Raw genomic sequence first — 13025 nt, 5'->3', positions numbered from 1 at the left:
CACAGCTTCGGTAGGATTGAGGTCGGGGCGCTCCTGCTGGCTGGCAGAGTGGATCTGGACACCCCGTGCTGGAGCTGGGGCACAGCCCTGGTACAGAAGGGCAAGGCAGTGAGCAGCCACGCTCTGCCTGTGCTCGTGCTGGACGTCGTGCCTTCCTGCTGCTGCTTTTGCCCCCTGACACGTCCCCCTGGACAAAGGCCATCTCAAACCGCCAGCCGTGCCCGCCGCGTCCCTCCCTCTCCCTTCGTGGTCCCCTCTGGGATGAGAAAAGAGCCACCAGGCTCTGGATGCTCATCCTGCTTGCACAGCACCTTCCCTGGGTGTTACCAGGGGGGAGCGAGGGGGCTGAGCCCCCCCGGCCTCCACTCGTGTGGCCAGCAGCAGCCGGGCTCCGCTGCGCTGCTCAGGCACTGCAGCGCCTTCAGCGCCCGCGCTCCGGCAGGAGGGAATGACTGACAGAGACTGATGGTGTCTCTGCCTGCCTGTAATCCTAGATCCGACTGGATTTGGGAAATCTTTCATTGCTTTAAAAAAAAATAAGCAGCCGACTAGACTGAAGGTTTCTGATTAACCGGCGAATCTGGGCAAAATGCAAATGTCCTGTGCGGGGCTGGCCCCAGCAGTGGTGCTGGGGGTCTCCGGGGAGCCCGGCTCGGGCTGCAGCACAGGGGCACAGCCAGGGGGCACGGAGGGGCAAATCCTGGCCCTCAGGGCTGCTCGCATGTGGCCTGAGATGATGTTGTGATGTTGAGCTATTTATTATTCATGTCTGGGCTTTTTCAAAGAGGAACTTGGGGAGAATTTAGCACCCGCTCCTCCGAGCCACAGCTGCCACTGCTGCTCTGTCCCCTGGTTATCTCCTGGTTATCACGCTGTCCTAGGGGCAAGTGGAGCCGGAAACAAATCAAGGGAAAACAAACACCCTGGCAAGAAATGGCTGCAGGAGAAAGCCACTCGAGTGCAATGCTGATGCTGATGGCCCTGGGTCTGACAAGAGCCCACTGAGCACCGGGAAGCTGCAACTGCATGGAGCCGAGCTGGGCCTGCCAGCGGGGTGCAGCTGGAGGCTGTTCACTAGCTGGGGCTCCAGCCCTCATCTTCCTCAGCTGCAGTAAACTGAATTTGCAGACTGGAGTGAGGAATACCAGGGAGAGCATCTGCAGTGGTGAGTTTCCCGTCTGCCTGGTAATGGGGCTATGAAGGAGGCAGGAGCCTCGTGGTGCTGCTTCCATTCTGCAGCAGGCAGAGGAACAAAGCATGCACAAGCCTGGGTGAAAAGCTGTGCCACAGCTTAGAATTTAACTCGCCCTTTTTAGGTAAGCTTTTCACACCTCATTTGGGATGAGCTGGGGAGAAGAGCTGGGCTTCAGACAAACCATGACAGATCGCCCCAGTGCCTCGCAACCTCGGCACAGAGGGGTCCCAAGGCAGCAGCATGCAGCCCAGGCTCTGTGGAGAAGAGTGTGGGTACCTCAGCCCCCTGAGTGCTTCCTGTGCACTGGGGGACTGGCTGACCTCTGTCCCCTGTGTCCTGGCTGCCACCAGAGCTGCAGCTCCCCTGGGTGCTTCTCCATCCCACAGCGGTGCAGCCACAAGCTGGTGTCCCCGGAGCATCATCACCGTGGTTGCTGCCCTCGATCTGAAGCCACCTGTACACGAGTATTGCCTTGCACCCTGGCTACAGCCTGGAGCATGCTTGTGTGGGGCAAGAGCCTGAGGGCAGGCTGGGCCCAACCTGCCCATGCTGCATGGACAGGAGAGCTCGAGCTGGCATGCGGGGCAGGACAGGAGAAGCAACAGAAGGAAAGTACCTCGTCCTCTGGCAGCATTTGCTGGAGGATGGCTGCTTGCAAGAAGAGACACGTGGGGAGTGGTCTGGAGAGATGCTGCAGCTGGGTTTTCTGCTGCAGTTGAAGGAGATTCCTTGTGGCTGCATTGAGCAACGACTGTCCCAGGTGCGTTGTGCTGGGTTGGGGCATGTCCTGTGTGTCTGCACAGTGAGAGTTCCTGTCACTCCCTGTCCCCATGGTGTCGTGGTGCTATCAGCAGGGCTCCTCAGAGCAGGACAAGCAAGGAAAGGAAGGGGTGGCACATTTGGCAAGGTCTTGTGTCACCAGGCTGGCCTGGGGCGGGTCATTTGGTTTTGGTTTATGCTGGCAGTGCTCTCCCTGGAGAGTGGCTCAGGAGTCCCCAAGCCAGAAGTGGCCACCCTTAGTGGCAGGCCATGTCCCCCAGGCGAGCTCTGGCCCTTTTATTCAGGACATTTTCAAAAAATAGCTGCCCTGAGCAGTTCTCTCTGCCTTGGACTAGTGTTGACAGCGACTGCCACGTACATCATGACGTGGCAGCATTGCTCTGTGTCAACACATGTGGTGACAGATGTATGCCAAGTGGGTAGAAATCTCAGAGCTCCATGTTGTTGTTTTTTAACATTGGCGGCTGTCCAGGGGCCGTTTCTGGGCCCTGCACTGAGGACGTTCCCCCAGCTCCCCCAGGAGAGAAGAGCTCGCACTGGCAAGCTCTGGGGACTGGCTCCGGACAGCCCAGCGCCTGTGTGCACGGTGGGCTGGCCAAAAATTGTCTCAGCAGGGACCTTCCCTCTGGAATTCGCTCACCTGAGGCTGGGACTCCTGCCCATGAGTGTCAGGCCACTACGGCTGCTGCCTGTGAATTCTTCCAGGGCTAGTGGCAAAACAGCCGCTGAGAGCTGCGTGAGGCTGCCTCCTTTCCCTGCTGCAGTGCCACAACCTGCCCAGGAGCTGCACGGAAGCCACCAGCCCATTCAGGAGGGTCAGGTGGTAAGTGTTAGGGTCACTGCTTGTGGGCTGAGGCCAACAAGATAAATCCTTCTGCCCAGCGCAGCCTCATCCATCACCCTGGGCATTACCTGTCCCAGTTTTCCTGATTGATGGACATAATCAACGCCAGACTGTACGGGAGGAGGGAGGCAAGCCCCCTTGGACTTCTTCAGATGAAATGGTGACATGGGAGGTTTTTCTGCAGTATTCAGCACATCTGGCGCTATAGGAGGTGTGCCAGGACCTGGGCAGCCCATTAACGAGGACCTGCAGACCTAACGAGGATGCGTTCTCGGGGGCATCAGGTCCAAGGGGGCTGCAGCAAGTGACATTGGGTGCAGGATACCGAGGTGCTGCTGTCCCCAAACTGGCAGTGCATGAGATAGTAAAGGATGAGCTCAAGGCAAACGTTGGGGCCGTATGGTACGGCTGCACAGAAATAGGCAGAAATGGGGTCAGGAGAACAGCTTGGATCACAAGTGGGTGAGCCAGTGAGGAACGGGGCACGGTACCACAGTGCCAAGTGGAATAAAGGCACCACAAGCTTGAAAAGCAGAAAAATGCCTCGTGATAAGGACAAAGAAGGAAGGCAGAAAGCTCAGAATAGCAAAAACACCCTACTTGGTATAGAGAAAGTGTATTTCTGAGACACAAGTAATCCCCTCCCTGGAGCTTCAAGGGTGTTTTTTTTCTTTTCCTTCAGTGCTTTGGCACGTCTGCGCTCGCTGTGGGGTAGGTGCCGCAGCAGCCGCTGAGCCCCCAGGAGCATCGCTGAGGTCTCCCCGTGTCCCTTGCAGGATGCCTGGTGCCACCAGCCCAGCTTTCTGCAGCAAACCTGCCCCAGGTTCTCCCCTGTGCCCCCCCCCTGCACACAAGCAGCGTGGGGCAGCCAGGGGGAGGCAGGGGCTGCGGTGCTGGTGGCTGTGCAGAAGCAGCTGTGGGTGCAGCAGGGCAGGTACCAGACCTGCACGGATTTAGGTCCCTAAAGCAGAAGGGAAGCGAGACAAGGAGACAAACCTGGGAGCTGGTGAATGACTTCATTCACTGCTGAACTGCTCACAGAAATTAAACTTAAGCAACCATGTGTGTGTCCATGGGTGTCCCCATCTGTGTCCTGTCCTTTTGACCATTACAGTGACATTTTTGCCCTGAGGGAACCTGGCCAGCTGGAGACACCTGATTCTGGCCCCTGACCTCTGATGCACAGCAGATCGTGCCAAGGCACAGCCAGCCCTGGCCAGGTCTGGGGGCTTCACCACCTCCCTTGGCACCAGCACAGGGAGCACCCAGGCTTTGGGGCAGCCGCTGGATTCCTCCTGCTCGTGGCAGCCCACAGGGAGCTGCGAGCCCACAACTGCTGCCGGAGTCTGCTCCATGGCCCCTTGCCAACCACTTGCCAGGGCATACTTTGGGAACCGCTCCTTTAGACACACTGATGAGAGCAGGGTAATGTATTTCTACTGGAAAATAAACATATCTCTAATGAAAACCTGGTGCACCATCATTTAGTTCCTTTTTTTTGTTTTTTCTTTCCTTTAGTGAAAATTAGGGCTTTTGTCCTGTCAGACCCAAGACTTTCCCAATGGTTGCCATGCCAGCCCATCAGCTTTATTTCTCAAGCATAAAGAGAGCCTGGAAAACTTAAACAAACAGTCAAAAAGCAATAGAAAGCCCCCAGAAAGATAGAAGACATTTGGCTGTGAGTTTCTCCTCTCTCTTCTCTTCTCTTCTCTTCTCTTCTCTTCTCTTCTCTTCTCTTCTCTTCTCTTCTCTTCTCTTCTCTTCTCTTCTCTTCTCTTCTCTTCTCTTCTCTTCTCTTCTCTTCTCTTCTCTTCTCTTCTCTTCTCTTCTCTTCTCTCTTCTCTTCTCTTCTCTTCTCTTCTCTTCTCTTCTCTTCTCTTCTCTTCTCTTCTCTTCTCTTCTCTTCTCTTCTCTTCTCTTCTCTTCTCTTCTCTTCTCTTCTCTTCTCTTCTCTTCTCTTCTCTTCTCTTCTCTTCTCTTCTCTTCCATTTTTAGATTTCCAAGCATGGGCTTCCTGCAGTCCTGCACAGGGCAGAAGGCTTTTCAGCAGTTTAAGGTCTGCATTCGAAGCTTTTGTGACTAGAACTGAAGGGGTAGGAACAACTTGGTAACAAAGAATATTTTATTCTGTCTCTTTATCTCTGGCATTTGAGTTATATTAGTGCTACCTGAAACAAACTAGAAGATGAAGCACCTTGTCAGCTGAATAAATGTATTGCCAAGACAGTACCACTGGTGTTTTTACTTCTACTAGGAATTTACTTGCTTGTGGAGCCTTCCAGTGAAAACAGAGTAGGCATTGCTTAAGTTTCAAATGTGAAATAAAAATGCCTTTTTTTTTTTTTTTTTTTTTTTTTACAAAAATGTTCAGGTCTGCTTTAGATGACAAAAAGATGCCAAGTAAGGGAAAGAGGCAAAAATAAGTAGTTTGAGACCATTTTATCCTCCAGAAGGTGCCCTTAACATCACGTCTTTCTTTTTATAAGGAATTATTTTGATAAGGCTTTTCTGTATGTGATATGTAGCCTTTCCAACTTTAAATCCTTTAATTAAGGGCTAGATTGTGAGCTGGGCTGTGTGCCCACAGAGAGCAGCGAGAAGGAACATATATGAATGGATAGCACCACTCAGCCCGCCAGCCTGCACACACGGCCATAAATAGGATTGTGCCCCAGCATCTCAAGTCACAAAAGGAGGAGAACGGGAAGGGGCTGGAAAAGCAGCCTTTGGATATTATGGTGGACAGAATAAGCCTTCAGTGTCCTGTCTAGGGGCTTGTCATCATTTTTCCACCTTGAAAAGTTAAGATGTTCTTCTACCCCTTCTGCAGTGCTAGCTGGGGCAGGAACTGGCTGCTTGGGAAGGCAGGCTCTTCCTGGGGTCTCTCCCCTGCCCTGGGACGTGCCAGGCAACACTTTCCCTGGATCTTGCCTCTCCAAAAGGGGAAACTTTTCCCAGCCCACCCCCGAGAGCCTCTTGTCTCCCCAGGGGGACTTGTCGAAGTGACGTGATTGTGCCCAGAGTAAAGCCATCTTCGCCTGGTGTGGGATGATTAAGAAGCATGTTTATAAAGTCCAGGAGACAGCTGAAGGAATTAAGTTACCTGAGTGCTTTGGGATCCTTCAGGATGAAAAATGCTGTATACATGTCGGATTTTATTATTACAATTACAGGCAGATGTTAATCCCCTCACCGGGATTTACTAACACAGCAGTGCCAACAGCACTACATCTCGCTGAGTAATTGCCCCATTCCTGACTCTTGGGTGTCTCTTCCCTGAGCTGCTTCTCGTTACTGTGTTTGCTTTAATTCTGACACTGCGAAGAGCCCCGCGTTTTCCCACCCGGCAGCGAGTGAACGCAGAGCACACATCTGCCTGCACATCCAGGCTGACTTCGCTTCAACTGCTGCAGGAGGATTGGATTCGGGGAATGAGTAATGAGAACGTTATACTGATAATATTCTCTATCAAGGGCTAATGATACCGATCCCTTTTGCAAATTGTTTTGGGTGCTAATGATAAAAGAAGGGGTGAAAAGGGTTTTTTTTTGTTACTGTAATTGCAGAATCTCTGCGTGTGTGATCCAAATGAGCGAAGAAAGGCTACGAGTTCAGCAAACCAAGCCAGGCTCATGACAGCAAGGGAAGAAAGGCTGAGTACATTTAAACCGTGTGCTTTAATCCCACGTACTGCGAACAACCCAGACACCCTGGGACCACGCTCCTGAGCCAGCACATGGCAGCTTCGTCTCGTGATGGCCAGGGGCTGCTCTGACTTTACGCAGACTTAGGGCTGGATCTTTGACCTGTCCATTTTGGGGGCTGGATCTTTGACCTGTCTATTTTGGGGGTCTTGCTTTCTTTTCTTGCCTGATCCCAACATTTGGCATTTCTAGGATGACAAAGAGATGTGACCCTAGGAGAACCGCGCCCTTGATTAGTTTGCTGCGTGCACCCAGCTCGCTGGGTGCTCCTGGCTGGCTGTGGCTGCAGCCTTTTGTTTTTTTGGGTGGGTGATGAGCACGGCATGGTGAGAAATTGGCACAGCAATCTGCCGCTACCCTCCACGCCCTGCCCTGGCCCCAGTGGGTAGCTGGTTATCTCATGCCTTTGGGAGGGAGTGACTGGCATGGGCAGGAATGTTCTTACACACTGTCGGCCTAGAGGAACCAGCTGTGTGTCCAATTTCTGGACATGGTTCAAGAGTGAGCTCAGCGCCGAGCAATGTGGAGGTAAAGGAGGTAAGAAGGCTTTGGGTTTTTGCTCTGTTGATGCACACCAGGCTCCCACCCTCCACGCCTCGAAGGCTGCGGGTCCGGATCTCTCCGCGAGCTTTAGCTCCGTTCCCCCAGCCCCACGCTGCAGAGCGAAGCGAGAGCCTCTGATGTGACCCGGCTCGCTCCCACGTCGCGTGGCGCTGCGGGACGCAGGGCAGAGGGGCCGGCAGGCAGGGATGCTCCCGGGCCGGCTGCGAGCTGCCCGGCAGAGGGTGCCGAGATAGCGGCGCCGCAGCGCGGCCGGCTGCACCCCGCAGCAAAGAGGCGATGCCCGGCCCCAGGGCCTGCCCCGGGGGGGCTGCGGGGACGCTTCGGCCGCTGCGGGCCGGCTTCGGCGGCTCCTCCGGCTCCCGCGGAGGGGCTGCGGCTGGCAGAGCCCGGCCACCGGCGGCCGCTCCGGTTGCCGGCGAGGGGAGAGGGGGGGTGGCAGCGACCCGGTCCCGGCTCCCGCGGGCGGGGGGCGCGGGGCCTCGTGCGGGACCGGGGCGGCGGGGCCGGGGCGGGGCGGGGCGGGCGGGGGGCGGCGGGTGCCGGTGCCGCGGCGAAAGTGACAGAGGGGGCGGAGCGGCCGCGAGCCGGGCGCGTATTTAACTTGGGCGGCGGGCGGCGCGCGGCAGTGCGCGGCGGGCGGGCAGCGGCGCGGAGCGGGGCGGCACGGCACCGAGCGGCACCGAGCGGCACCGAGCGGAGCGGGGCCGAGCCGAGCTGAACTGAACCGAGCCGAACCCAACCGGAGCGGACAGGACCCCTCCGGGCTCCGCGGAACCGCGCCGCGCCGGGCCGGGCGCCGGAGCTGCCCCGCGGCTGGATGCGCTGAGCAGCGCGGGGCCGAGCGGGCCCCCGGAGCGGGGCGGCAGCATGGGCCGCCGGGGGTGCTGAGCGCCGCCCGTTGTCGCCGAGGAGCCGCCGGGGACCGCGCCGGGAGCCGGGGCGCGCCGCCTCGCCTCGCCTCGCCGCGCCGCTGCCGGGGAGCCCCCCGCCGAGGATGCCCCGGGGGGCCGCGGGCCGCCCCAGCCGCCCGCTATGAGGAGGAGCCCGGCCGGGCCGGGGGCGCTGCCGCCGCCGCCGCCGCCCGCCGCCGCCTGAGCCCCGCGCCCCGGCGGTGCCCGCGCAGGCGGCGCGGCGCAGGGGCCGCCCGAGCGGGCCGCGCCGCCGTGACCCTCCTCCCCGCCCCCTCGGCCGGCTCGCCCGGCTATAAAGGAGGGTTTTATTCTCGGGCTCCGGTCTCACGCCAAACCCTGTCACACCGTCTAGACAAGCTGTCGTGGGGCTCAGCCCAGCTGTCACCATGGCGATGGAGACGAGTCCGCTGTGAATTTTGGGGGGGAGAGCGCGAGCGAGCGAGAGCGGCGGCGAAGGAGGAGGAGGAGGAGGAGGAGGAGGAGGAGGAGGAGGAGGAGGAGGAGGAAGGCTCGGCTGCCGCCGTGCCCTGCCCCGCCGCCGCCCGCGGGGGAGGCACGGACCCCCCGGCGCTCTCGGCCGCGGCTGGAGCCGGCCCGGCGGGGAGCCCCGGGGAGCCAGCGGCCGCGCAGCGAGCCTCAGATGCGTCTGTCACACAACCCCGGCCGAGCTATTTAAAGTAACGGGCCTCGCCGGACTTTGTCTCTGCCTATTTATGAGTCCCCGGGAGCCGGCAGGCGCCGCCGGGCAGCGCTAGGAGCCGAGCCCGCAGCGCCGAGCCCCGCGGGGGAAGCCAGCGCCGAGCCGGGGCGGCGGGGCCGGCCGCCGGGCCGGGCCGGGCCCGCCCGGAGCATGACGGCGATCGGGGCGCTCCTGCTCTGCTCCTGCCTGGGGTTGCTGCGGCCGGGCGGCGGGCAGCCCTTCCTGCGGCTGCGACCCTCGCCCAGCGACAACCTGCCCGTCAAAGACATCGTGGAGCACCCGGACCCCGAGTACGACCCCAAGGAGCAGGACCTGGACGAGAGGACTCTGCGCAAGAAGCTGGGCAGCCATTTCGACCCCGGCTTCATGGCCGTGGCCGTGCCGGGCCCCGCCAACGCCTCGGGCGCCGAAGCGGCGGCGGCGGCGGGGCGGGCGCGGGGGGCGCTGCCCGCGGAGCTGCGGCGGCTGGAGCTGGGCGCACCGCCCCACGGGCCGCGCCTGCGGGTGGGCAAGAAGGCGAGGCGAAAGGTGCTGCAGTGGCTCTGGGCGTACACCTACTGCCCCGTGCTCTACACCTGGAAGGACCTGGGGGTGCGCTTCTGGCCGCGCTACATCAAGGAGGGCAACTGCTTCGCCGAGAAGTCCTGCTCGCTGCCCGAGGGCATGTTCTGCAAGCCCGTCAAGTCGGTCACCAAGACCTTCCTGCGCTGGCACTGCCAGGGTTGGTCCAGCCAGAAGTACTGCACCTGGATCCCCGTGCAGTACCCGCTCATCTCCGAGTGCAAGTGCTCCTGCTAGCCGCCGGCCCGGCACGGCTCGGCACGGCTCGGCACGGCACGGCCCCGCCGCCCGGGCGCCGGCCCCGCCGCCTCCCTCGGCCCCTTGCACTGGTTTCTTTTTTCGTTTGGATGTTTCGTGGTTATTTTTTTTTTTTTTTTTTTTTTTTTTTGCCGCCCCCCCCCCCCCCCCCCCCCTCCCCTCCTGGGCGCCCGGGGAGGGGAAAGAGGGAAGGGGGTGGGGGGGGGGGGTGGGGAGGAACCGGTTTTTTTTTGACTTATTTTAATGTTATTTTATTTGAAAGGGGGAAAAGCGAACCCAGGAACTGCAGGGCAGGCCAAAGGCACAGTAAAGCACTACAATCAGATGTCTATTTTTATACGTATATAGCCTTCTAACAAAAGGGAAAAAAAAATAAAAAATAATAAAAAAAATACCAGTCGTGTAAATAGAGAGATTTTAAAGGAAAGGGGGAAAATTGCAGCTGTTTTTTATTATTATTATAATTATTATTGTTATTATTATTATTTTAAAAACATAGGACCACATTTTAAACCTGTCCCCACAGAACCTGAGCGCTTCCCTGCTGAAGGGAAGGGCAGAAATTTCCTGTAAAGATGATTTTAACAAAAGGAAAAGGAGGGGAAAAGAAAAAAGAAAAAAAAAAAAGAATGAAAGAAAGAACGGCAGCATCCCTGAAGACAGTTGTTCCTCTGTGCTGTATTTTTTTTTCCATCTTCTTCAAACCTTGTCACTGGTGTTTCAACTAATTCGCCAAGCTCTCTAGGTTTTTTTTTTTTTTAAGTGTATAACAATTAATTAAGGAGGAAATTTTAAAGAAAAGTACAAATCTATGAAAGAGTGGATTCGTTTTGTTGTGTGGGAATACATATAGTCATGTAGAGATGTTAAAGGAAATTTTCTGTGTACAGTTTATTTATTTTTAATGTTTGTGTATAGGAAAAAAAAAAAAAAAAGAAGCTAGAGATTATGCCAGAAACTATTGGAAATGTTTACTTGAATATTCCTTTAAAAAAACATATCAATGTAAATATGAGCTATCACTGATCAAAACATTTTTAGCAATAAACTCTATCTTTGAAGAAAAACCTCGCGCTGCGGCCGGCTCGGTGGGAGCCCAGCGGAGTCGGGCTCTTGCTGGGAGCAGGTGATGAGCATGGGGCCACGGCCGGGCCACGCTGACGCCGAGCAGTGAGAGGCCATGGGGCTGCCGGAGCTGCTCCGGGCTGCATCTCCCGGGGACCCCGCTCTGGGTCCTTTTTGCCTCGGTAAGCTGGCAGAGCGAGAAAAGCCAGGAAAGAAGCGGCTCGTAATGTGCACAGGAGCTGCGGTGCCCCCAGACAAGAGGCACCATCCCAAGTCCTTGGGAGATCCCCGCTCTGTGTCGCCTGCCCTGGCTCCCCGCGTGCTCCACGGCTCACGGATCCAGCTCTCCCGCTGGCGGAAGAAATGGGAGAGGCTCCCGGCCCGGCCACCAAAGCGGCTGACGCAGCTCCGTGGCCCCCTGCTTTAGGACGAACGCCCCTCCCGGCTGCAGCCCCCCGGCACAGCAGGGAAGGATGGAGACGAGTCCCGTTGCCTGCTGCGACGGAGCCACGGGGTGGCAGGGCGCAGGGCTCGGGAGGAAACACCCATCCTGCCAGGGTGCTGCGTGCCACCAGCGCTTGGCCCCGCTCTCCTTTGGGAGCTCCCGGTGCCCCGTGCCGCCCTGGCAGCCGGGACGACGCGGCAAGGCCGGCGGGGAGGAGGCCGGCACCGCTCCGGGCGCTCCGGCCGCAGGGAGATCTGTCGCAGGCCTTGGAGCGGGGCCCTGACACCCTGCCAGGCGTCTCCCTGAGTGCTCCGCGTGGGCTGTCGGTGGCGAGAGGAAGGTCGGGCCGTTCTCTCCGGTGTCTGAAATGTGCCCAGCATCCCCCTCCCCCCCACTCCTCCTCCAGGAACAAATCTCCGCCAAGGACCTCCCGGTGCAGGTCCCTTTGGTGAGCCTGTCTGGGGCTGGTGAGGCCTGGGAGGTCGCACACAGAAGGAGAGAGGGAACAGGGAGAGGGAGAGGGTTTATCTAACGGGCAGAGGTGCTGGTTGGAGGCAAGAGGGGCACGGACGCCCAGAAGCCAATGTCCCCATGGAGCTGGCACTGGGGACAGGCTGGTCTTCCCGCCTGGCTGTCCGCAAGCGAGCGGGGAAGGGGGGATGCGGAGGGCAGGGTGGAAGGGAGACCTCGCGACAGCAATGTGCAAAACATCAGGGGCATTTGGGAGAGGAAGGGGAAAGCTCATTTTGCAAGAGGAACAACATCTGTGGTGTGGGGGCCGAACATCTGTAGGAGGGAGCATGGGGGGAGGGCATTCTGGGAAAATATTTCTGACATAATCCCAACAGTATCTGGTGTGTTGGGATTTGGTTACAAATGGCCCTCTAACGTCTTTGTGCGTTTTGTTCTGCTGGTTCCAGGGGCACACAGAGACCCCTGCTTTGTGCTAACCTGGGAAATAAACCATTCGCTGGACTCAATGGCTGAGTTCAGTTGTGTGGGGAAAAGGGGGGGTGGGGGGGTGGGAGCGGGGAAGGAGAGATTTGTGTGAACTCCAGAGAAAACCAGCCTGAAAGCCTCCGTGCCATGTGCTGGCGGGAGGAGGGGGCCGCCTGCATCCCTGGGGAACGTGCGGTGGTCCCGCTCGAGACAACAGCCTGTCTGGGGGCGGAAGCCAGAGCGCCGAGCGCCCGAGGTGCTTGGCACCCTCTGCAGGCTGGCGGGGGGGCACGGGCCACCGGGGGGCACGGGCTGGCTCACCCAGAGCAGCCACGGTGCCGGGGCACCCGGCGCCCTCGTGCCGCTGCGCCGCCTGCTCGGCTGCCCGGGGAGGCGATGAGTAGGACGTGCGATGGCTGGGCCGTGGGCGTGATGGCTTTGCCCCGTCTGCCGAGCCTCAAAGGAGCGAAAGACAAAGGGGAATGAGCCTGGCCCTTTGGTGCGGTTGCTTCATTGTCTCCCCAAGCTGCTTGTGATTAAGGGACAGGCTGGAGGGGAGAGAGGGGCAGAGCGGGCCTCCGTGAGACCCGAGATGCGGTGGGTGCCAGCTCTGCAGACGTGGGTCTTTCCCCCCGCGCTTTGGGGTGGTGGCCCTGGAGACGGGCCTGGAGCGCCGGGGCTGGGCGGCGTCCTGTAGGTTGGGTCACGCTTGTCATCGCGTTGGCAAGAGACGTGCACGCCCGTGGCCACACACGTGCAGGCGCGATCACTCCCGCTGCCGGGTGCCCAGCTGGTCCCTCCGGTCACCCGGCTCCTCAGGAACTCGCAGGGTGATGCTGTCCTTGCCCCGGGAAGCCGCTTGCTTTGCAGTCCGTCCCCTTTCTCTGCTCCACGTGGCGTGTCTACCTCCAGACCCGCCGTCCCTGCTGGCTGCTCCCCCACACCCCTTCCCGCTCCCCCTGCTCGGGCAGGGGCTGCATTCACGAGCACAGAGCACGATTTCAAAGGGCATTTGCAGTAGCAGCGACCACGGTGCGGCATTTGGGAGGTTCAGCAGCT

The 13025-nt window shown here is 58.7% G+C and overlaps 1 protein-coding gene across 1 annotated transcript; it reads left to right on the top strand.

Moving 5' to 3' along the window:
- Positions 1-8848: 8848 nt before the first annotated feature.
- On the top strand, positions 8849-9496 carry LOC116495067 (noggin-2-like). The gene has a single exon (XM_032197261.1). The coding sequence runs from the start codon at positions 8849-8851 to the stop codon at positions 9494-9496; it is 648 nt and encodes a 215-aa protein (XP_032053152.1).
- The last annotated feature ends 3529 nt before the right edge of the window (positions 9497-13025 follow it).

This window comes from Aythya fuligula, chromosome 15 (genome assembly GCF_009819795.1).
Source record: "Aythya fuligula isolate bAytFul2 chromosome 15, bAytFul2.pri, whole genome shotgun sequence".
Lineage (NCBI taxonomy): Eukaryota > Metazoa > Chordata > Aves > Anseriformes > Anatidae > Aythya > Aythya fuligula.
Note: the sequence above shows the minus strand (reverse complement) of the source record. Positions and strands in the feature narration are given on the sequence as shown.